The sequence below is a fragment of the Ictidomys tridecemlineatus genome, chromosome 1 (genome assembly GCF_052094955.1).
Source record: "Ictidomys tridecemlineatus isolate mIctTri1 chromosome 1, mIctTri1.hap1, whole genome shotgun sequence".
In the NCBI taxonomy this organism is placed as follows: Eukaryota; Metazoa; Chordata; class Mammalia; order Rodentia; family Sciuridae; genus Ictidomys; species Ictidomys tridecemlineatus.
Genome location: NC_135477.1, coordinates 104,537,886 through 104,563,981, shown reverse-complemented (window position 1 = coordinate 104,563,981; position 26,096 = coordinate 104,537,886). Strand labels below are relative to the sequence as shown.

General features: G+C 36.1%; 1 protein-coding gene across 11 annotated transcripts in view; it reads right to left on the bottom strand.

The window, feature by feature from the left end:
• Positions 1-26,096, bottom strand: part of Cast (calpastatin) — a 108,928-nt gene that overhangs the window by 8,120 nt on the left and 74,712 nt on the right. For 8 of the 11 annotated variants that reach the window (XM_005326144.5, XM_013358985.4, XM_021726895.3 and 5 more), the window contains 15 exons: positions 25,432-25,530; positions 23,692-23,772; positions 23,027-23,065; positions 22,463-22,552; positions 22,239-22,328; positions 21,011-21,112; positions 16,860-16,943; positions 15,842-15,889; positions 14,632-14,727; positions 12,900-12,995; positions 9,099-9,200; positions 8,493-8,576; positions 6,343-6,393; positions 6,102-6,173; positions 1,791-1,889 (listed from right to left, as the gene is read on the bottom strand). In XM_005326144.5, the coding sequence (XP_005326201.1) occupies positions 1,791-1,889; positions 6,102-6,173; positions 6,343-6,393; positions 8,493-8,576; positions 9,099-9,200; positions 12,900-12,995; positions 14,632-14,727; positions 15,842-15,889; positions 16,860-16,943; positions 21,011-21,112; positions 22,239-22,328; positions 22,463-22,552; positions 23,027-23,065; positions 23,692-23,772; positions 25,432-25,530 (1,233 nt within the window). The remainder of the gene's footprint in view (positions 1-1,790; positions 1,890-6,101; positions 6,174-6,342; positions 6,394-8,492; positions 8,577-9,098; positions 9,201-12,899; positions 12,996-14,631; positions 14,728-15,841; positions 15,890-16,859; positions 16,944-21,010; positions 21,113-22,238; positions 22,329-22,462; positions 22,553-23,026; positions 23,066-23,691; positions 23,773-25,431; positions 25,531-26,096) is intronic. The other 3 variants (XM_013358987.4, XM_040273207.2, XM_021726896.3) reach the window with 3 other exon arrangements.

The following is a 26,096-nucleotide window of genomic DNA, read 5'->3' as shown; positions in this document are numbered from 1 at the left end:
TATTTCATTGGTGTTGTGGGTACACATGACAAACAGATCTAGAAAGTACATTCAAGAAGTACAGCATGACCACAGCAAATTGTGGGAAGCCATACAGCACATTTCCATCCCAGTACTTCCTTCCTGGAGCACAAAACCCCAGAGAAAAACTGGTATCACAAGAGTGAATAGGGATTCTCTGCCATAGCAGGGAAGAGGGGATTCAAAAGACTTCAGAGAATTTCTGCACTGGTGTGGAATCGGGGAATCGTGCAATCACCAAGAAGCCCATAGAAGTGAAAATGTCCAATGTCCCAGCAAAGAAAACTCAGGCGAATTATGATGGTTTATTTGACTCCTAATACCCAAACACATTCATTTGAATAAATCTTTTTGCCTAGTTTTAGGGATGTCTTCAAATAAAACATGGAGTCAAACAAGACTCTGATGGGGAAAGTGAAGGATCATCATTGTGAAAGGCAAAAGGCTTTTGATTACTGTTTCCTAATAGACTCAATAACCTCCGGCCTGAATAGGTGTTAGGAACTGAAACACATATAGCAGCTTGAGTTATTACTGATTCTGTTACACAATAACTTCTGCCATTAGGGAAACACACACACACACACACACACACACACACACACACACACACACACACACACACCACTTTAGACCCCAGAATTGCAGCTGCTAATGGGGAAACTCCCAGTGGCCCAGTCTGGGCTTTGTCATCTGTGCTTCTGGATATTTTCAGATGGCCCTGAGACCGACCAGACAGGATGAAAATCCATCAGAATCTGAGACTCCAGCACTAAGTAAGCTTTGAAGTTACATCAAAAGAAAAGGCAGCAGAGCTGACCTCACCATAGCGACTTCATCTCTTTCTAGCAAATGAGGCATTGTTCCCAACAGGGAAGATGGGGACCTGGCTGGAGGCCACTCTTTATCTTCTGATGTGTTGTAGATAATGTATCATTTAACATAGTACAGATAATTAATCAAGGAAGTCTAGAACAGCTTTGGACCTATGGCCTTGCTTCAGAACTTGTAAACAATTAAAACACTATTGATGCATGAAAATGACAAATTTTTACTAGTGTGAATGGGGAAAACAATGCTATTCAATAACATGCTTGTAATTTTTTTTTTTTTTTTTGGCAGGAGAAGCTTAAATACTGCAAAATTCCATAAAATAAATCTGAGGTTAAATAAACTGTAGTAAATTATAGCATGTGCCAAAAAACTTCATAAAGAAAAAAATCAACTATCAGGAAAGCTAAGGAATTTTTCAAATTGAGTAATTAAAATACATACACAATATATATTATTGTACTTGCAATTATGGTAAAGCAGCAATCATGTTAAGGTCCTTGACTGTGAGTAAAATGGTTTCACATATGTCATTTCATTTAATCACTTCACAGATATTCTCTGCCATCTCCCAATATAGCCAGTCTAGGATTTTCTAAAATGGAAAGTGTCTAATCTAATAATCTTGTCTATTTTCATTTGATGTAAGCAAGTATCCTATTTTCTTTCTTATTGCTGTTTTTGGAATATTTTAATTCCAACATCTTTTGGAATATTTAGATAAACTGTTTTAGACATATAGTTTTCCATTTTTGTGTCTTTATTTTTCTATTCAATTCTTTTTCTTTATATCAGTCTAACATCTTATAGCACCTTTTACTTTCTAATCTGCTGCCAATAATATACATAGCATATATAATGTCATCTGCAACGCGTTACATACAAATAGTCATAGTTATAAGTATACATAAGTGTTCCAAATAAGATAAGTTGCTTACCAAATTGTCAGGTGGGGGCTTTGCAGGGTGGGTGGCTGAAGCTGGGGTTTGGGAAACCACTTCTGAGATGACAGCAGAAAGTTTATCATCTGAAAATTCCTTTTATGAAAAAATTTTTTTGTCAGTAATATGTTACATATAAAATCATGCCCACAAGGCTTTGAAGATAGCTCTAATGACTGTTCATTCTCTTGATTCAAATACATGCAGAGCAACACAACTTAAAAGCAATTTTTTCCATTTCATCTCTAAAGCATTATTTTATACTATTTTCTATTTTGTAGTCATATTTTTAATTCTAAATATTAACTGTTAAATAATGACTTAAAGTTCTGGAGTTTGTTTATATACTTCCCTTTGTACTTACGTTGTTCAAATATTTTCAAGTTTTTGGCAACAAACGATCTAACTAAGCTTTAGAAGTGAGTGTTTATAGTGCTGGCTATATTCCACTCAATTGTCCTCTCAGAGTTGCTAGGAGTTTGTGCTGCTAAAAAATAATGAATGAGTGTGTTTCTGATACTACAATACATGTAATATGATGCAAAACTGTTGCTTCAATATTACAATATATGGTGTAAAGTTACAGTTTAATATTTTTCCTGAATGTTGGATAATTATTCCAGAAACTTTCTGAAATAATTTCTTCTCACTTTATTTTAAACAATATACTAAATTTGTCATTTATGTCCACTTCTTAATTTTCTTTCACTGACTTAAGCCATGTTTACTCTCTGAATCATAAATAAGAGACATCATTACTGTATAACATATGCTAGTGTTCAGTTGTATTAATCTTCCATAAAAATACTGAAAAGAAGTTTTCCATACTTTGGTTTTCCATATTTTTATACATTTACTTTCCAAATATATTTTAGAATAATTCAAGTTACAGAAAGTACCTTATTGCTATTTTAAAAACAAATTAATACATATAAAAGACTTGAAGTAATTATAAACATTCTTTTAGATATTTAGATAACTGTCTTAGACATATAGTTTTCCATTTTTGTGTCTTTATTTTTCTATTCAATTCTTTTTTTCTTCACATAAGTCTAACATCTTATAGCATTTTTATTATCTAATCTGTTGCCTGTTTTATTATCTAATCTATTTCATAGCATATATAATGTCATCTACAAATGTTATATACAAATAGTCATAGTTACAAGTTTACACAAGTGTACCTTTTTAATGTGTTATTTTTTAATCTGTCATTATTCCTCCATAAATTATACAGAAATGACTATAAAATCAAATTTTCATAGTTTTTAAGGGAAATGAAATCAGTTTGATATTTAATATATGATTATTGAAATTAAATAGATACTGTGTAACACATTAAGGGATTACCTAACCTTTCTAGGTTTTTAATTAAAACATGAATGTATGTAAATTTTCAAATATATCTTTTATATGAACATAATTACTTGATTCTTTTTCTATGCTTTTCCTGTGAGTAAATGAATGACTCAGTGCCCCTGGGTTCAATGATGTTTTAAATTTTTTTTTTTTTTATTTTGAGAAGGGTCTTGCTAAGTTACTTAGAGCCTTGCTAGATTGCTGAGGCTGGCCTTGAATTTGCAATCCTCCTGCCTCAGCCTCCCAGGGCACTAGGATTACAGGTGTGAGTCACTACATCTGATGAATGCTTAACTTATGATAAAAGCTAGTGACTACTTTAAAAACTTGTTATAGTTCATTCTAGTAATCTTTGTATACCTAAAAATTTAAGTGCCTTTGAATGATATTGCTATATTCAGTGAAGCTTTAAGATTTGGACCATAATCCCTGTAGAAGCAGCATGTATAACACTATCTTTTTCATGACATATTCATCACCTGGAAACTACCTGAGTGTTAAACACGTAAAAGAGTTATCTCTAGAGCTCTGGCAGGAGGTAAGCTGGGGGACAGGTCTAATCTCTTCTTCAGTTTTCCTTTGTTCAAATTTTATGGATTGTTTTATTTTGTATTTTTGTTTGTTATCTCATTAGAAAACTGTTATATGTAGTGATTACTAATAATTTTGTTTACTGATTGTTACTTTTACTTGTTCCTGATTTCTTACTTTCACAATGGATTGTACTTTTTAAAGACCTTCTTCTTTTATACCTGCCAGTGCTTTATAGACATCCATAAAAATCAACTGGGGATTGGCTTTGAACTATCAATAATTAGGTTAATCTCTAACGCTGATTATTACCTTGTCCTCATTTTAAAATTTCATTCTATTTACACAATCTTTTTTTTTTAGAGAGAGAGAGAGAATTTTTTAATATTTATTTTTTAGTTTTTGGTGGACACAATATATTTTATTTTTTATGTGGTGCTGAGGATCGAACCCAGCACCCCACGAATGCCAGGCGAGCGTGCTACTGCTTGAGCCACATCCCCACACCCGCACAATATTTTCCTCTTTTTTGATTTGCTGGTGTTTTGTAATGTATTAGTTTTTTTTTTTTTTCAGAAGAAACAACCACTTCAAGCTATCACTTATGCTGTTGCTTTCATCTGTTAATTATGAGTCCTTTGCTTCCTCTGCTCCTAGGTTGATGAGTCTTTTGGGTGGTCATGTTACTATAGCTTTTAGCTACTTAAATTTAAAATTCAACAAACTTTTGGTTTATCAAGTTTTTCTTTCTCTGTTATTGAAAAAGGCATTTATGACAATAAATACATCTCATGAGTACTGCTTTGGTTGCTTCGCAAAGTCTTTTAATTTGTAATGTCTTCTTGATTTTTTTTGTCTTGGTACTGGGGATTGAACCCAGGGTACTTAATCACTGAGCTATATACCCAGCTCTTTTTATATTTTATTTTGCAACAAGGTCTTGCTAAGTTGCTTGGGGAATTATTAAATTGCTGAGGCTTGCTTAGAACTCACCATCCTCCTGCCACAGCCTCCCTAGCTGCTGGGATTGACAGGCATGTGACACCATATGCCTGGCTCTTCTTGATTTTTTTTTTTTAAAGATAATCTATTTTGAATTTACTACTTGATTTCTGTCACCTTAGGGGAATATTTTAAATATTCTATTTCTGTTCTGTTTTATTATGATCAAAGAACATGATATATACAGTAGTCTTGTACATTGGACTACTATGAGCCAGTATATGGTATGTTTCCCCCAATGTTCTTGGGACTGTTCCCCAAAGAGTTTTCTAGTTTGTCTATTTTTTTTTTTTTTTATCTCAAATCATGTCTTTGCTTAGAAAACTTCTTAGGGTGAGGAGGTTATATAAATTCAATGTTACAATTTTCAAATCTTTGAATTCCTAAAAGGGAGAAACCCTGACTATGGTAATAATAATAATAATAATAATAATAATAATAATAATAATAATAATAATAATAATAATAATACTATGTTGAAAGGAAGTAAGGCCCATTTCCCACACCTGGCTCATGTGTTCTGAATTACTGTGATGGGATGATTTCATATCCCCAGGACACTGTTCCTGTTGTACTTTTCCCCATATCTTACAGCCAGGTTGGAGGTGCCTGTCTGTGATGTGTCCTGCTTACACTCATGATGAGAAGAAGGTCATGGGATGGGGTGACCGCATGTCATGATGTTCTCCTAGGGGCACTGTGAGGAGCACACACTGCTTAGTGGCCTCTTCTCAAAGGGCTTATTGCTTTAGCAGCTGCAGAACTTCAGATCATGCCAAGGAATCTTTATTTTTTCTCCTCCTGCTTTCTAACTAATATGTTTTCTTTGTCATCATCCACACAAGAGAGCTTCTTAATTTGCTTTTCAACTGACTGCTAACAATACATTCAGTGATTTAAGTAACTGAGTTAGCTGTAAATAGATATACCAGGCCACATAAGTTACTTAAATAGGAACTCTAACAGACTTATATGTTCACATATAAAATGCCATGAAAATCCTACAGTAGAAAAGCCTGTTTGACATTACCAACATTGTCCAATTTGTTCAGCAACATTCTCTTTGAGAGACTATCTATTCCATATGGAGTTAAGTTTCCTTAGGAGGCAATTTGGAAAATGATAAATTACAGAAATGACAGGTAAAGTGGTCTGAGAAGTGATTTTTGAGAAACTCAAATTTAAACTCTCTTTTCATATAGATACTTAACATTGTAAATACTCATTGGTCCAATTAGTTAGACTGTTGAAATCATCCACTGTTCAGAACAATGTTTCAGGTGTGATATATTTTTAATGGTTACAGTGTGTTGAGGACCATAAATTTTGTGATCGTTTCTTCAGCTTCCAAGTCAGATTCTAGTTACAAGTTTCCATTTATTTCTGCCAAAAATAAACCAGAAGTTTCAAACTTACAAGAGAGGAAATGTCCGGGTTACCAGCGAAGTCCTCAGACAAAGCATTGAGAAGGAACTCGTCGCTCATGGGCTGCAAGAACCAGGAAATGAGATCAACACTAGTGACATCTGTCTCCTCTTGAAAAGGCAGTCACTATTGCATACTGATCAACTCACTAAAAGGAAAACTCTCCCTTTCCCAGACTATCAATCAGGACCAAAAGGAGACAGATATACTCAAAGAAAACTGATTTGCTTACCGGAAGCTGTTCCTTGGGCTCTTTAGCCAGGAGTGGTTTTCCATCTTTATCCTATTCAGAGGGAAACATGGCAATGAATCATTTCACACTTTATCCCAAATATGAAATCTATACACATTGCAAGGGATCAATATACCTAATGTTGTACACATTAAATTAGAGTTAACATTTCAGGAAACAAATTCTCTCACTAGAGAACACACTCTAATTAGTTCATGCCAACAGTCAGCTCACATGCACCAGGTATTCCCAAGGCATGGGGTTTGCACACCTGATTACACATGGCTTATGGCCCCAGAGGCCCAGAGAGTAGGCACAGGAGAAAAAACACACGAACAGTCAATGTAATGTGATGTATGGGGTTGTGACATGAATTTACAGGACATAACAAATTAGTCCCTTGCCTACCTGGGGATGGGCTTTGCAGGAGTTGCCTGGAAAATTCAGGTTAACTTCATAAAGCATGCATACAACAAACAAGCATTGATAATGGGCCTTAAGCACTGAGAATACATTAGAAAAAAAAGCATGAAGTCCCAACCAAACTTCAGGAAGCTTAGATTAGCGGTGAGTGTTTAAAATTTAAGGCTCAAATTATACCGTGCTTTAAATGACTCCAAGTATAATAAGAAAAAACTGATAGAGCATTTAGGACTCTTCAGGAAGAGATGATCTATAAATTAATGGTAAATCTCATTTATCCATGTACACGCACACACAAATAAAGCCCAAGGTTATATATAAAGATATCTCCTGAAAAACTGTTCAAGGTGGTTTTATTTATTTTGGTTTTTGTATTTAAAATGTGATTTAGAGATAGCATCTGCTTCCCTCATGGAAAACACAAACTCCTTTATCCCTTTCCATTTCCTCTGTAGTCCACTTGCACCTTCTGACCCTTCTTCCATTAGGAGCGAAAGCAGAACCGGGGCTTGTTATCCACCATCCCTTAGCTGCAAAGGTAATAAATGTCCCAAGTGATATCCGTGACCCTGGGGACCTTTCTGTTCCACACTCAAATTGAATAAATCTTCTATCACCCCATCATCGAGTGTCTGGAATGGGAAACTTGAGATCTGCCTTCAGGAGCTGACTTTCACTGAAGAGACCTTATGTAATTAAGGTGGATGAATAAAGGTGTATTATTTAAACAAAAGATCAAGCCAACACCTGGAAACGTTATAAAGAAGAAGGTAAGTAATGATGTGTGAGCTAAATTCAGAAGAGGATGAAACCACCACTGAACAGAGTGGTCAGGGAAAACTCATCACTTAAATGCTGCTACTAAATTTCAGTGAAGGCAGTAAGTTAACACCTACTACAGAGCAAGTTAACTGAACTCGGCTGGCTTCTACTGGCTTCTATCTGTGGAGACAGACATGTAGCTCTGAAGACGCTCTCTAAGAATTTGCAAAGCAACATATAAATAAGCTCAAATTAAGAGAAATGCCATGGTTTCAGTTGCATTGTGAAATGCAGAAAGCCAGCAGAATAAAGGTGTCTAGAATAAACTTTCAATCAATATAGCTCCCAAGTTGCTGAATGAACGTAGCAGTGCATGTGGATGAATTTCCTGTAATTGTTAATAGTTTAGTTGCACCTTCTTTTAAGTAATGTTATGTTATAAAGATGGCTATACACCTGCCCTGCTTAAGTGACCACACTTAATCTATGAGATTCCTAATGGGGTCTTTCCCTCTCATGCTTATTCTGTATAATCTGTTCTTGCAACATAAAAGAAACGGGTCAGTTTTATCACTTTACTTGATGACAAACAGGCTCTCAGTTTTTTGACTTTATCTTAGAGTCACAAATTTTTCCTCATAGTAAGTATCTGCTCTTCATTCTGGTATTACTATCTGCCTAAGGTTTCCTGTATTTCTGCACTATAATAAATCAGGTATATAAAGGAGATAACTTTGGGTAGCAGTGCCAATAGATTTCTTTCACTTAAGGCTGGATTGAAGTCTCATTTAGAAATATTTTAGCTTCATTTCTGGTTTTCTAACATGATATCTGTGGACTAATACAGCGAGTGTTTGAAATTTTAGAAAATAAGATCTTAATATTCCAGGTCTATTCCACATCCCTTCATTATGTTTAAGAAATCCAGAATGAATTAAAATAAGAAAGTATTCCAGCCTGTTTACCTTGACCTCCTCTAACCTATAATCAGGAGGAATAGTTTCTTCTTTTTCACCAAGTTTTTCACGATCTTCTTCTTTGGCTTTCTCCTAAATAAAAATCATACCATTTGCATAGTTAATATATTTTCTTCCTATACATTGGATACCTGGGATAGAGTGACTAAATTTGAGGTAAACAAATGTCATTATATTCCAGTATATACATGACCATACATGGAGAGTTCCTCTAGCAACCCAATTTCTAACACCACATCCAAGCTTAGCAGGTACAGGCACTACCACACAGGCTGCCGGGCTGAGTGCAGATTGCAAGGAGCAGCAGGCAGCTGCCACTTCACACAAGTTCTCAGCAATGGGAAGGCAGCCATGGGAATGCAAAGGTGAAACTCAAAGAGCTTGGACATATGCATGCTGTCCATTCACTGTGGGAGTTAAACACTGGAGCTTCTTCCGGTTTAGTTTATTGACAGAACAGGCGTAGTAATCGAGAAAGCCAATTGGACATGTTTTATGAATAACGTGTTTTTTAAAAGAGACCAAATGACTAACTTATTGGGGGTTTGGTCAATGGCAGTTCTTTCTAGATGTGTCAGAGCTGCTATTTATTACCTTGACTTTATCTACTACAGGTTTTCCACCTTCTGGATCTGCTTCCCTTTTCCCCAGGCTACCAGCTAAGGCTTCTACAGCATCATCTGGCACCATGCTTTTCTAAAAAAACACAGGCGGATATGTTAAGTAGGTAGATAGTGATTTTCTTTAAAAACAGACTCTCATCAAACAATCCAGAAGGGCAAGTCCTTATTTCAGGCCTAGATAAGAAGCACATGTTATTTTGTAACAATTTCAGTTATCAATTGAATTAGAATCAATATTTAGTAAACTTAAAAGATTAAAAATTATAACAAGTTTCTTCCATACAACCTCACATGTGTGGAACTTACATATGGGCCAGAAATTTGCAAGATCTAGCCAGAATTTTGGTTCAGAAATAAGAAATATAAGGAAAGTAAGAGGAACTGAAAAGTCAGTAAAGAAGACAGAAGTAGTCACTGTGGAGTTCATTGTAAAGACTGCACAGAAAAGATTTTCAGAATCCTGTAGGAGAACTTCCTTTTCTACTTCCTGTGAGTTAGATGGCCAGTCCAGGAGATACGGAGGTGTACCTATGTAGCTTCTGCAGTTCCTGTGGATCACCGATGGTTCAGGTGACCCTACTGTGACTGATTAACCTGAGCAGCACAATGAAAACTGTCCATCTGTGGTCCAGTAATCAAAAATAAAATATGCTCCCACATGATGTCATGAGCTCTGGTCATGGTGGTATTTAAAGTGAAAAGATGAACACAAAACATAAAAGATGTAAAGGAAAAATAAAGAGGAACACATGTTTGAGTTAAAAGACAGAACTAGCTCTGGCTTTTCTAAACAATGGGTTGTTATCTGTACATTAGGTGACTTATGAAAAATCAGTGGAATATTTTATGGCCAGGGCTTATTTTTTTAATATATAGACTATAAAATAGAATGGTTAATACGTAATGGGGATAAGTGCCATTCATTGAATTGTCATTTCAATCGTGTGGTACTGAGTTGCAATATCAACTGATGATCTTGGTCAAGCAAAGGCACAGAAGCCTTTGGTTTGAATAGTCTCAGAATTCATTCTTACTATAAGCTTTTTTTTGTGTGTGTGGTGCTGGGAATTGAAGCATTCTAGGCAAGCACTCTACCAATTGAGCCATATCTCCAGCCCCTCAGAGTAAATCTCTCACCTCACACTGATGATCTATTTTTTTTAAAAAAAATAAAGATAAACAAAATAAAGGTAGTTGGACACAATACCTTTAATTAATTAATTAATTAATTAATTGATTGATTAATTAATTAATTAATATGTGGTTCTGAGGATTGAATCCAGGACCTCACACCTGCTAGGTACTCTACCACTCTACTACTGAGCCACAAACCCAGCTGGAGGAATGATTTTAATATTACCAAAAAATGGGGCTAGGGCTGTAGTTCAGTGGTAGAGCCACTGAATCATTGCCACACATGATTCAGGCACTGTGTTCGATCCACATAAAAATAAAACAAATAAAATAAAAGCATTCTATACATCTGCAACTACAAAATAAATAAGTACATAAGATTATCAAAAAGTGTCCTTCTGTTTTATATATCTTAATCATCATCATTACAAAAATATATTTTTTTCTGCTAAAGTGTGCTATAAGTCACCAATGAGGAAAGGAAGACCAAGAGGAAGGTAATTTTCTGCCACCTTGTGGCTGAATGTTGGATAGATTTTATTTCCAGGAGGGAAAAAACAAAAAACAAAAAACTAAACTCAACTCTTTGGTATTATACTTAATTCCTAGGAGTTGCACTAGTACCCAGATCTCATCCAGGAAATCTGGCTTGGTATCTGAGACACCTGCTCACAATATACTTCTGTTTTGTCATACTAAGTCTTGTGGGACCTTTGGAAACCACTGCTTCCCAAACTTGTACCCTTCTCCCACACTGGGTTTAAGAAATTACTGAAACAGAGTTAAAAGAAAAGCAAGGAGAACAGTCTTAGGACTGAAGGAAACTGAAAACAGGACTAAGGACTACAAATTCCATTTCCGTAGTATTTCGTGTCAAATTCAGAAATGAGTACTCAGGTTTCTGAATATCCTTAGTAAATTTTCTTTTTATACACAAAAGAACCATCCTAGACTCACATCCATTTCCTTCTGCTGGTTGTCTTTCCTTCACTCACTAATCCTCATGCTTTCTGAGGTCTTCTGACCTTTATCACACTTTGCTGCTATTCTTTCTGGCTCCCAAGGGTGTCACAATCCCAGAAATGCCAACTGCCTCACTGACGGAAACCTTGGCAACTGTTGCCTGAGTTGACAGGGTGGGGGCCTAGGAAAGGAGGTCTGGGAAGGTAACATTTTTGTTCCTTTTTGCTCACTAAAAATTCAACTCTCAACTATGTAGTCAGGGTCAAGTTGGGAAGAAACTGTCTGAGTCCCATAATGCTTTTCCTGGCAGTCACACTTGGTGGCTCAAGGTTTTTCACAAGAGCTCTGCTCTGGAATGTGGCTATTGTCCTTTTGATTCCAATAACCATCTTTGCTTCCACTGCTGGTCACTGGACTCTTCCTGGATTCACTTCTCCTCTCCTATTCCTTACCCCTGTGGCCTGACAATGTAAGCTGGTAGAAACCTCAAAAACCAACACTCAAAAACTAACACCAGGGTCTCCTTCCTGCCTTTATAAATGGGAATCAAGTCCCATTTATAAAGGCAGGAGGGAGACCCTGGACTGGAGGATTTATAGTTGACACCAAGCTCTTCCTTGACAGGAAGTGGCCAGTACACAGCATTCAAGATACTTGTGTTTCACTTGCTTCAAGACCCCTCATCCTACTTTTCTCAAACAAATGGATGTGCACATCCTAAGCAGACCAGGGGCTCCAAGTATCTCTGTTGGTCTATCCTGGTTGACTGGTCTCCCTGGAAAATGGTGCTATTTCCATTTTCCAGTGTGACTTGGTCCTTCACCCAAAAGTCTTTCCTAACTCCCATGAAGAGGGGCTCTTTCACTCATGTTTCCTCTGCCCTTTTCCATATAAATATGAACAAACTATATCGTAGCTGAAAGCAAGGGCCATAGCTCTCATCTCAGTCGAGGCTCTAAAATGTTAGATGGGTTTCTCAAGGTCAACTCAAAGCCCCATTTCTCTCCTCTATTATGGAAGGATGATCAGAACAGAGTTTACAGTGTGCTTGTAAAAATCCAATGAGAAGATATTGCCAAGCATCTAGAACAACGGCATTGTTGGTGACCCATGTTAGCTCTTCACAGTATAGATTGACTTAGTCTCTAATAGAGATGCTATTGTCTGAATTAGATTCTATCATCACTTAATGGAAACAAAATCCATTGAAATCAAAAGTAAACAAAGACTCAATTAGTTAAATATCATACTTCATATAAAAATTAGAGCATGAGGAGGAGGCAAGAAATGAAGAAGGAAATGAAAGGGAATTGAGTCAATCTCTCCTCTTCTGGTTGAGACAGTGGAGTGAAATCACAATGATTTTGTTGGAAGTTATTCCATCAGGAGTCAGTAAGAAAAGTGGCATTGGCTATCTGTCAAATTCCAAATAGGCTTGAAAGACATAGGACAGTGAGTAAGCAGGACGAAAATATTAGCCAAATAAATAGAAATAATTTCAGAAAGTGAAAGAAAAACTCAGCTTGCAACAATTTAATTAAAAATTTAAATCTAGCTTGAATTTTCAATAGTATAACTAAATCATATTTTGTTTATTTTCTCAGAATACAATGATTTGATGATAATGCATAGCAGAAACTGATAGGAAGAAAATTAGACCCAGAGAATCACTTACCATGGAAGCTGGCTTGGGTGGTGCCGACTGTATACTGCACATAGAGGTTCGAGACACAGTCTCTGCCACAGTGGTGGGGGCAGCAACCTTATCTTTCTGGGGAAACAAACAGGTTATTTGACTAACTTTAGAAATAACTAATCAATGATGGAGCAATAGGACACTGCAGTATCATATGTTATGAGTATGAGTCTCTTGAATGCCTAAAGATTTTTTAAAAGTGTGTAATCTAGGCACATTAAAATTCTTTAGTAATCATTATCTTAACTTCACTTTACCTCTTACCTCAGGTAGGTTGTTAAACCTCTCTGAGACTCAGTTTCCACATCTGCAAAATGAGAACAATGACAGTACCTACATCTCAAGGGTTGATAAAGAGGCGTAAATGAGATAACACAGGTGAAGTGTAACCCACAGTACCTAGAAACACAGAAAACTCAACAAATTTGAGTGATTATTGCTATTATTTGTATTGTTTGTCACAACACAATATATAAGAATAAAATATGCATATTATGTAATACAAGAGAATCTTACATAAAATGGTATATTTATATAAATCTAAGGGCACATTATAAACTATAAACAGTTACATGTACAGGGAGTAATAGTGACCTCAGAATAGTCCCTGGACTAACAGCCTCAGTACTATCAAGCAACTTGTTAGAAATGCAGATTCTTGGGCCTCCAAAGTACTAATTAGAAATTTGGGGAGGGAAAGGCTAATAAATCATGTTTTAATAAACCTCTAGGTGATGTTTGCTATAAAGTTTGAGAACTGTATCATATCTTACTACAGGAGTCAAATTTCAAATCCAGGCAATTATGGGAGCCTGTCCTCTATGCAAAGTACTCAGCAGATAATCTATTTCATGATCTCTTCTTTTAAGAAACTTCCTGTTTTAAACTGCATGTTCAATGTTAGAGTTGGAGAAGGACCAATACATCTAAAAACCTGTTTGTTATCAATGCTTTAGGGGTAAAAAAGGAGTGGCAGGATTCCCTGCCATGCTGCACCCTTCACACAGGTTAGAAGGATGGTATGGTTAAGCGAGGGGAAGACAAGAGATAAAGGCCATTTTTTAGCAGAGACTTAGAAGAATGAGCAATATTTTTCTGCTGGCTAACACATAATAGACTTCAGGTGATCTAGAATTAGGAGGAAAGGCTATTCCCAATGGAAAGAACCAAATGAAGAAAACCACGGACACAGATGTACTTACTGTTGAGTGATTGGGGAAACTGGGAAAGGAAGCTTGGGCAACAACACATCAGTAGGAACTTTTCTTTTGTAGGGAATAGGAAGCCCCCTGGTGGGAGCAGGGATATGATTTGACTACAAATATGCTTCAGAAAAAATAATTTTGGTGGACATGTAGGACAGACAGGAAGGAAAATGAAAAGATAAGCCATTTGAGACCCAAGGGGAGAGATGATAACAACATTAGGTAAGTTACAGAAACAGAATAGAACCCCTGATCAATGGATCAAAGTATGTATTTGAGAGCACCCTGAAGGAATAATTGCAGGTCTTAAATTGCAAGAATTTCAGGGTTTGTTTGGTTAAAGAAAACATATCTAGGAAAAGATAAGACGAAAACTGCACGTAAAAAAGATGGTATAATGAGCTTATCCACTCCATCATGGTCAAATCATTCTGATTTCACATATTTTAAAATTAACAAAACATAAAACCTTTCAAAAGTAGAGATTTATATTTTCAGAAACATACTTCTGTTTTCTCAGTTGGCTTTGATTGTTTTTCTTTAGATTTAGACCGGCCAAAATCTTCTGAAAGTTCAGCAATGAGTTCTGATTCACTGAGGGGCTGTAACATAGGAACATTGTATATTATGAAGCAACTGTTTCTACTTTGTAAAAAATGTTTTCATAGAGCAATATTTTTCTGCTGGCTAACACATAGTAGGATGACTACACATTTTAGGACCTAAAACCAAAAGCTAACTTATAGGGGGCATATGTTTCATTGATCAAGTAAGGAAAAGTCACAACAAAATAAGAAACCCTAAATAGCTCAATACTACTGTTAATGGCTTACTTAATCAAAAGTTTTCCTGATGTATCAATTTCAGAAAAATTTTGCTCAAATAGAATTTCCTATTCTCCCCAATGAAGACCTAGATAGATTTTTCAAATGTGATTACTGTGCTCTTATTTCCGAGTCACTTCTTTTCTAAGTCGGAGAAACACATCACATACTCCTTTGCCATGTCTTTGTGGCTTTCTGGCAGCAAAGTTGTGTTAACCTGGTTGTTTCAGGGGCGGTGGTATTACTAGTTTAGACCTTGTAGAGATGTCAACTAACAGCAGTGGCCTGTGATGGCAGGGCATGTCATTCAGAAGCTGGGTCCCACCAGGGACAGCCTGAGCTTGTAGTGTTAGCCTTGCTGTGTTCTAGCTTGTAACTCTCTCTCTCTCTCTCTCTCTCTCTCTCTCTCTCTCTGTCCATTTCCTCACTGTCAAATGAAAATGATGATACTTCTTCATGCAGTGATGACTCAAAAAGCTCACAAGAATGCATTTGTTACAGTTTTGAACACAAAGTAAGTGGTTTATAAATGTTGCTAATTAGAATTATCATGACAATGCTACCAACTTAAGTCAATATAGAATAGGGGAATTTGATGGGTCTAGATCAAATTCTAAAGTACGTGCAACTTAATCTCATCTAAGGCATCAGAGCTCCTAATATTCAATGAAAATCTTAGAAACTTATCATCTACTAATAATTCATGCAGAAAATAATCATTAAAATACATGAAAAGGAGTCAGAGGTATCAGCCAAGTGTTATCATCTGCAGTTCCCCCTCTATACTAAGTTGGCAATAAGACTCCATAGTAAAATATATTTGTTAAAATTACCTTATTTTATACTTAAATGTCTGTTGTTTTTTAAGTATAAAAAAGACTTATTTTCTAACCTTGAGTTTTTCTTCAAGCTCTGGCAATAGTAGTTTTCCATCTTTATCCTATGAATAAAAATGAAAAATTCACTGGAAATGAAATTGAAAATTTTGCTTTCATGTCCCATTAAATTTAAGTTTGTTTTTGAGAAATGCAGAATATGAGAGTAAGCTTATTTTTTCTTATATTTGAGTGAAGTTTTGCTTTAGACTATTAACTTTTTATACAGTATATCAAAAGGACTTGAGCTATATAAAGATCATTATGCCAAATGTTACCAAATATGATATGCATTTACTATTAAAAGTTACTGAAAAACATTTCTATCTGTTGGGAAATAGAAGAGTAATAATCATTTTAAAAGGACGTTGGCAAGAAAAGTACATCCACATAAATGGAAATTTTAAAAAATATCCAACCCAGGGTAAAGAGGTAGATATCATTCCTGTGATAAATAGCTTTTAGTTTCTTAAATATGATGTTATACAACTTGTGACATTTCTTAAAATAAGAAAATCTTCCCATAAAAAGACATATAACAATAACAATTATCTTCCACCATGTGTTTAATATGTAAGTTTTCCAGAGATTAATTGCAAATGTAATTACAGGAGTTAGTCTACCATTCTCACCCCAGACCAAAACAACACAACTACCTTAATGCTAAGGATACTGCTAAATAGTTGTATGTTTAAGTCTACCACTTGCAGATATATGGTGCTTTTATTCACATAGCAGTTAGAGAAAAAATTATTACCGATCTGTGTTAAGCATTGTTAGTAGCTGAAATAACTGAATTGGTGGGACTTTACTGACCAATGGTTCCTACTTAGGAAACCAGGAAGGAAAACCCAACCTTAAAAGGTTTTTAACTGCAAAGAGTTAAAGAGAAAGGATCCAGAGATCTCAAAGCCCAGATCTGAACTTGAACATAAGTTTCCTTGGTGTCAAGGGTAGGGACACACGGGAACATGATACAAAGGCAGGAGAAGTATACGGCTGCTTTAATTTTTAGCACTGCAGCTAAAATTTTACCGTGACTGGCTTTAATCTGTATCCAGTTGGGACTGTTTCGTCATCCTCACCACACTTCTCTTGTTTTTCTTCTTTAGCTTTTGCCTGATGACCAAAGAGAGACAAAAAGAAGAAGCTAGATGATGTGTGTAAAATGAGATGACATTGCTTTGTATATTTACCAAAGCACCAAATCAGAAAAAGCATGAGCTCTGGTGAGCAGTAATGAGCAAGGCAGTAGGGTGACAGTGAACACAACACAGCCAGGCATCCTGGAGCACGTTGCTCTGCTCTTAGGCTCTGTGACTTGAGAAAGCCACCTAGCCTCTCTCTGGTTTGCCTTCTTCAGCTGTAAAATGTGCTGCTATAATCCTTACATAGCTCCCTGACTTGAAGGCTCACCACAGAAGAGTAAAGAAAAGATCCTTGGACAGTTTAAGTGCAGTGCCAAAGTTAGCTGCAATTATTTTAATAAACTTCATCTGTCTTACTCGATGAGGCAAGGAAGGGAAGAGGAGAGGGCACAAATCAATTCTCATCCTAAACCTCTAAACTTAGTTCAGAATTGAGAGAAACATCCAATCCCAAATCTCTGCCAACTCATGAATAATTGGTTTTAACTTTTTAAAAATAACTTCCTTCAATAACACTAAGACATCATGCCATTACTGACCTATAAAGAACTAACTGTACTAGAAATAAAAGTATAGCTCTACAGGAGACCGACTTCTAGGACATAACATTTGCAGCTTAATCTTCTGGTAAGAAGTCTAACATTCCACAACAAGTCATAATTTTTATATCTGTATCAAGGCATGAATTTAGTTCACAAAACAAGAGGGAAATTCACTGAGCAAATTCCAACTCACTCCAGTGCCCCCTTCTACATCTCAGTGTAGTTTTCCATTAATTGATTAGTCTTTAATTTTCAAGCACTTTTAATGAGCCAGGCTCTATTCTAAGCTTTAAAGTTTTTATAATTTTATTATTCTTTAGATAACATTTTTAAATTATGAAAGTTTTAAAAAAAATTATTGCTATTTCTTTTAACAGTTCCAGTTTTATTTTGCTGTAGCATATGGAGAAAACTCTATTATACAGTGGTACCCTCAAATTCAGGGATTAGTGAGGTCTCTGGCCATAACAACCTGCATGAACTTGATCAAGGGGCCCCTGTGTAGCAAGACTGCTCTAGGCTGTGGACAGTGAGAGTTATACACACAACTAGATACTTTCTTTTCATCTTTGATCTTCATATTCTTGAATGACTATACTGTGGTTTGTACCAAATAGGCACAGGAAAAAACAACAAAAAAGTCTATTGAACTGAAATAACAATGGACTAGATAACCACATGTAAAAATGGGGGAGATTTGTAACTAGGTACTGATGTAGAATAAACACACGTCTGATTTGTGTTATAAGAATACCAGGGAGGCCTAGTCCCTGTCTCTGAGGTATTATGTACTTTCCACAGAGAGCTGTCTACTGCGGAACGTGCTGGAGTGGCAGTGGACAGTAGCTACCTTCAGGAGCCTCAGCATAACATCAGACTACTGCAAAGTATCTGTATTAAGTACTACAAACTCAGCTGAAGTATCTAGAGGATTGAAAGATCTTCTTAGGAAATATTTGTTTTGGATATGAGTGAAAAGGAAAACTAGTATGTCATAAGAGTAGAAAAGAAGAGTTGTTCTCACTGGAATTTTAGCTTTCTGCTGCCCCAAGATTTTCTAGAGAAAACTGAATACATTCATTTGTATCCCTGTACTAGTCACTCACTCTGCCTTATGAATTACATTTTTTTATATCTAGTTTTAGTCACTGCAAGACTCTTTTGGTGCTAGAATTTATATTATGTTTATGCTTTCCCGCCCACATTTCTTGTCTTATTAAATCAATCTAATGATCTGTAAAAAGCCTGAGGTGAAAGTGCATTCACTTCTGGCCACAGCCTACAGGTGGTGGAACCATGACTCCACCCAGCCTCCCAACTCCCCCAGCATTCTGCAAGACCACCCTTTCCTTGTGACAACAGGTTTGTGTCTGACTAATCCAAACAACGTGCATCTTCTGTAGTGTAGTAATCAGTTTCCTGTCTTCCAGATACATTACTTGGTCCTGGAGGACAGGGACTACTTCTCCTGCTCCCTTATGTTCACTTTCATAACACTTATCCTGCCACACTGTGGCTGGTGAGCCCTCCAAGAAAGTCGAAGTTAGAAATTGGCCCATCCTGGACCACGCTGTCCCCAACCCAGGAGAGTTCCTGAGAGTTAGGGGGACTCCACTCCCTTGGTGACTCAGAACAGGAAGTGACATCAGAGGCCAGGCACTGTGACAACACACTCCTCAGCTCCCCTTCTAAGCAGATAGGGTGGAGCTCCTGAGGAGGAGGATCCCAGGTTGTGTCTCTATCTCCCACAGGACACTGCCTTGTCAAACACAGGGAACTCTCTTTTCCCCTTAAAAACCAAGTTGAAAATTTCTACAAAAATTGTCATTTATTTATTTTTAGTTTTTATTTATTTATTTTTTTGGTACCAGGGACTGAACCCAGGGGTGCTCAACCACTGAGCCACATCCCCAGTCCTTTCTCATATTGCTAAGTTGCTAAGGGTCTTGTTAAATTGCTGAGGTTGGCTTGGAACTTGTGATCCTCCTATTTTAGCCTCCTAAGCTGCTGGGATTACAGGCCAACAACTGCAATTTGATATCAAAACTTTTCTATACCAAATACAAGCTTGCTTTGGCTCAGAAGGCTCGTTAAGGTCTTGGAGGCTGGTGAGATGCACAGGAATTGGCATAGTGCTCTAAATGTGCCGAAGCTCCAATTAATAATTGTGGCTTTGTTTTTATTTTTATTTTTCTTTTTTGAACTGCTTTAGTGCAAAACAGAGTGACAGAAAATTTTTTTTAAACCCTGCACAAGTCTAGAATGCATTGTTTTAAGGTGATAACTTTGTGACACCACCTTGTAAAATGGTGAAACTCTCAATCACACTAGAAATCCCACCATTTGCCCATCCTAGTCAGAAACCCTTCCTTCTCTGACACTCTGATGTTTATGCTAATCATCTATCTGCATTTCTTGTATACACTTGGTTAATAAAACTAAGTTAAGCTAAGTCTTATCAATTTAAAAAAAAAATTATGTCTTTTAGTCTTTTAAGTCTTTTTAAATATATAGATTCTCTTCCTTCCTTGTTTTCAGAGTACTACTTCTCATTCTTCTGGTTGTACACAGAGTAATAATGTTTAATAATGTTTAATACATTCTACAATCCTTCCTACCCCATACCTGCTTCCATTCCCTTCATTCCCTTCATTCCCCACTGCCTAAATCCGCAGGTCCCCCCTCCCCCCCCCCCAGCATCCGCATAGCAGAGAAAACATTTGGCCTTTGTTTTTTCGGGGATTAGCTTATTTTGCTTAGCATGGTATTCTCCAGATCCATCCATTTTCCTGCAAATGCCATAATTTCATTCTTCTTTGAGGCTGAGTAATATTCTTTATTTTATTCTAACTTGAGATAACTTTCAATTGCTTTCTCCATGATTATATAAAAAGGATCTTCCTATCCTTTTATAGTGTTTATTCTCCTCGTAGAGAGAAATGCCCAGCATTCCTCTGAAAATACAACTGAGCAATTTTCATCAAAGCAAACAAACCTCTTTCCTCACCAGGCCACTGCCTCCTGCTATCTTGTTTAGTCAGGTGCCATGTAAGTTTTGGCAAAAGAGATTAGTGTTCATTTAAAATAGTAAATTCTATACTATTTAAAAGACAGAGAAACATTTCTCTTGATTGCTAACTATCAACAATAAATATCTAAATTAACCATATTTGAAAGTAAAGCAGAATGGAAAGTAGTTCGTATTTTTTTAAAGAGAGAGAGAGAGAGAGAGAGAGAGAGAGAGAATTTTTTTAATATTTATTTTTTAGTTCTCGGCAGACACAACATCTTTGTTTGTATGTGGTGCTGAGGATCGAACCCGGGCCGCACACATGCCAGGCGAGCGCGCTACCGCTTGAGCCATATCCCCAGCCCCAGTAGTTCATTTTAATCCCTTGTAAAATACACCCCCTCCAAAAATTCTAAACACATGAGAGGCATTCAGTTTTAGAACCTGCAGACTAATATGCTTTTATATGAGCTGCAAGGTCAGTACCTCATTAATTTCCTTAATGGTGCTAAGGTCGAGTTCGGGTTCTGACTTCCGGGTGCCCAGTGAAGCTGACAGAGCCTCAAATGCTTGATCGCTCATGGCATCCTGTTGGAAATAAAAAATTCTGGTTTGAAAGAGAGAGAGAGAGAGAGAGAGAGAGAGAGAGAGAGAGAGAGAGAGAGAGAGAGAGAGAGAGAGAAAACGAACTTCCCCAGAGTACAAACAATGCATTTACTTCTTTGTGAAATACACATCTTAAATGTATAAGATGCATTGTGGATTGGGGAAGTCTTTTAGAGATAATTTTATTTGAAACCTAAGCAAAGAAAGAAAGGAAAAAGAACTTACCAATGAATGAAAACTGGGGCTAAGACACGTTCTTATAGTAATAGCGCTCTCTCGGGTACACTTCGACCCTTACTTTACAAGTTAGAAGTGTGACTGCAGTAATAACTATAATATCATAAAATACTCTTATCAAAATAAAAATGCAAGAAGTAAACTTTCACTGCTCTGTTTTTTCTTTTTCTAAAAATGGCTCCTTGCAGCCCTATCCTTCAACAAAATAGCAGGGTGGAAAGCAGAGAAACTTGAAAATGCCCCTGCTGCTGCCTTCTTCTCAAAAGGCACAATGGCTCATCCTAGTAGGAACTCCCACTTTCAGGGTGTGGCACTCACCACTGTTCCCCCAGTCGGTTAGATAAAAATAAACTGTCCCCTCTAGGAGGAGAGAAACAGAAACAGCTCTGACAGAAACTGTCCTCAGCATTATCCGGGCTGCTTATACATGTGACCGGTTTTCTCATTCAGCTCAGGGCTGCAGGATCCCCATGCAGATTTTGTTAGATTAAGACATGGTTGACTGTAGTGAAGAAAGGTGGTCAGAAACAGCTGCCAGTGACATCCCTCTAATGATCCAACAAGGCTTGAACTCTTCTAGGAAATTGTACTTAAGATCTTATGTTCCAAGAACCTAATTTCTCTGGTTTTTCCCTTCTATGTGTTGTGGTCAAATGGTCTTAGATCATAACTGTGCTAAAATCATTGATAAGGTCCTATAGAGATACAGGCTTGCCTGTACATGATCAATCTTTCCATCATTGACTTCACTATGCCACATAGGCCCAGGGGAGGGAACATATTCCTGATCATGGGTAATGCAAGATCAGACTCAGGGAAGCAACCACTGTCAGTGGGCCAAGGTTCTTTTCCAAGGAATAATTACTGATACCTCCTCCAACTTTCTTTTCTTCTCCTTAGGTGGAACAGCACTTCTGATTACCCCCACTGATTGAGCTTTTAAAACATCTCCTGCAGATTTCTGAAAAATAAAATACAAAAGGTCAAATTATAGTTAAGGGAAATTAAATTATAATAACCAGAACAAAAAAAGTTGTTCTTCTGAATTCAAGAGAGTTTCTATCATGTTCTCCTTAAGAGAACTAAAAGCAATACCTCTTTCTCAGTTTTCTTTTCATCAGCTGTAGGAGAACAGGTAAAGTCAGAAGACAAGGCATCTATGGCATCATCAGGCCCCATAGGTTTCTGAAGAAACAAGACAGGGTCAGCAACAATGCTGGGAGCCATTGCAGGGAGGAGGGGATTACACACCAAGTGAAGGAAGAATTTACCACTGCACTCCTTTGCTACTTTATGAGATACACCAATGAAATAACTTTTATCAAAGCCCATATTTGAGAGAATAGATGCTCAGTAAGTATTATTATTCTCTTCCTCTGCTCTAAAGCAATTTCATGGTGGGACACAGTCATTTTATTGACACGTAATGTTTATTTTATCCTAATATCTTCTTGGCTCCATTCTCTTCCCTTCAAAGAAACTACCCATGAAATGAACCATGGACACCACCCTGCACCCACCCTCTTACTCTAAACAGATACCATTATCTGATTTAGATCAGTCGTGATTTCCAATTATAGAATTGATAGTCCTATTCCCCCCAACCAAAGGCATAAATAATATTGATTTACATCTTAGAAGACATTTATGTAAACTCACCAAAGAGTCTGGAGGAGGCTCTGTGATCCCTTCTTTTTTCTGAAACAGACATGGATTAATTTGATGAGGTTGAGAAGGCAAAATTAATCCTCATGATTGTCAAGATGTATTCTCAGTTTGTGATAAACTAAATTGTGCCTCCCCAAAGCCAGACACTAAAGTCTTAATGTCTAGTTCCAACAGAATTAGACCTTATTTGGAGACAGGGTCTTCATAGAAGCAATCAAGTAAGGGCGAGGTCATTAAGGTAGGCCCTAATCCAGTATGACTAGTGTCCTTATGAAAAGGGGAAATTTGGAACTCAAGATTTGCATGGAAGGAAGATGATAGAAGAGACTCCTAAATAAGATGGCCATCCACAAGCCATTCACAGCCTTCAGGAGGAACCTTGATTCTGTACTTCCAACACTAGAATGGTAAGACAAAAACTTTCTGTTGTTTAAGCCACCCAGTCTGTGGTACTTTCTTTGGCAACTCCAGCAAACTATCACATAAAGTGAGCTTCTTAATAATGTCAATTCAAATGCCTCATTATATTTTCTAACTTGTAAAACCTCTGAAGATATCAACATGAAATTATATTCCAAAAAGGAAACAATGAAATAAATAAATAAATGATTAAACATAAATAAATGAATGAATAAATAAATGATTAATAAACTTACAGCCAAAAGTTCCCTGTATTTTGGAGGAATTGTGATTTCTCTTTTACCCAACTCTTCAATATACCTAGAAGTCATTTGATCCTGGAATAAAACCACAAAGATAGAGATATTATGCAATTAATAAGCTGAGAATGTTATGTGCATGTTCTGAAACCAAAGTACTATTGCATTATTCATTTATGGAACTATGAGATGTAATATAAATCATTAAGAATTTAATACTTAAGCCAGGCATGGTAGCATACAGCTGTGATCCCAGCAGCTCAGGAGGCTGAACCAGGAGGATCACAAATTCAAAGTCAGCCTCACCAATTTAGTGGGGCCCTAAGCAACTTAATGAGATATTGTCTCAAAAAATAAATAAATAAAAAAGGGATGGGGATGTGAATCAGTGGTAAAGAACCCCTTGATTCAATCCCCAGTATAAAAAATTAATTACTTAATTAAATTAAACAAAAAAATCTAATACTTCACAGATTAGGAGTTCTAAGTTTACAAAAGTATTCGATTATCTTAAGTCATATGTAATACTAGAAACTATTCAAAATACCATGCTAAAGTTGAACTTTATATTAAACAAAATGTATTATTGTTCATATTCAATATCTATTTCTTATCTAATGTCTAAGAAACAAAATTACAAATACAGTGGATATCTCCTGTTTGGATCTCTGTAATCCAATACCCTTATTACCCAGAGATATCCACAACTTTGAACTTTATCATCTCCATATATTTAATGTTGAACATATTTTTAAAAATTATTACATATGTACATATTCATAAGTAATACATAGGATTACTATGAATATTTTCAAATGTTATATAAATGGTGGTATATTCTGTATGCCATTCTGCATTCCTTTTATTTAAAATTACAAATTCATAATGTATCCATGATGATACATACATAATCCTTTTTTACCACTATAGAGCATTATCCTGTCCTATGATGAACAAAGTTCTTTCCAAAAGTTTCACCAGTTCTTGTCATTCTTTGTAATTTTTGTATTCATGGGCAAAGCTATACCCCTAAAGAATCACTCTGGAGGTGGACTCTGATTTAGGAGAGATGTATCTTCATACCCACCAGATATGGGCAAGTTGTCAGACTTTAATGCATTTGCCAATCTGATAATGCAAATGTTGTTTTTATGTGTTTTAATGTAATTTTCTTGAATTATTAGGGAGACTTATTTTACTTGTTCATTGTCTAATCACACTTATCCTAAGTTTCTGTTGGCTTGACTTTTTCTCACTCTTTTTATTCTTTATAAACTCTAGAAACTAATTCTTCATTATATCTGTTGAAAATACTTTTATATAGTCTGTGTCATATCTTTTTCAATACCAAGAAATACATAATGTTATTGCTTTTTTAAGAATTAGGAATTGGATGAACAAAGTAAGTTCAAGATGTAGGATTGGAAATAACTGGGCATGAAAATGAGTTCCAGTCCACTGGACTTAAATCTTGAGGATAGAAAATGAGACTTTCAGACCCAATGGTCTATGTTTCAGTGTCAAGTCTTAGTACAAATATTTACTGAAGCAACTTATTTGTGTGTTTATCACAGGACAAACCATTCCATCCCCAACACTAATTTTTGGTTGCAATTATTGATAGCAACATCATCCTGCTTCTACCAAGCAACAGAATACTAGGTGTTTTCTTGCATTTGCTGACTTATTTGATCTCCTATCCATTGAATATGAACTTCTACAGATATCAGATCATACCAAAACTTCTGGTCCAGTATATGTTGTATTATCGTCATTAGTTTCTTCTGGTTCTCCTAAAGTGTCTATTAAATCATCCAAAGCAGCATCCATGCCTGACTGGAAATGAAAAAAATAGATATTTAAATGTTATTTGTTAAACATATTTCAGTCTTGATTTTTTAACTACAAAAATGCTTACTCATTCTAAGAAAATATCAAACACTAAAAGTTCTTCAAATGCTAAAATAGTTTTAAATATGATCTTATTATTTATTTGTATCTTCAAATACAAATTCTGTATTGGCAAGATAAAAAGCTACATTCAGATAAGAAACACAATTTTAACAATTTCAAAGGGCAGTAACTACATGAATAAATGTACAAGTTTATTAAAGCTCCAACCCAGTGAACTGACAGTTATAAAAGAAAAATAAAAACAACAAAACAAAGAATTATGACAATGCTGCTATAACAACATGGTATTTATTGCTTATCAATTTTTTTGGCAGAGTTTTATACAAAGAACCCCTGCAAAATCTCTAGATAGCACTCCTTTCAAATAGAATCTCTCTCAAAAATAGATTTCCCTGTATTCTTTCATTCATTCATTCATTTGTGTGTGTGTATATGTGTGTATGTGTGTTTTATTCACTTGCTTACCCCTAACTGTCTACAAAAGAGAA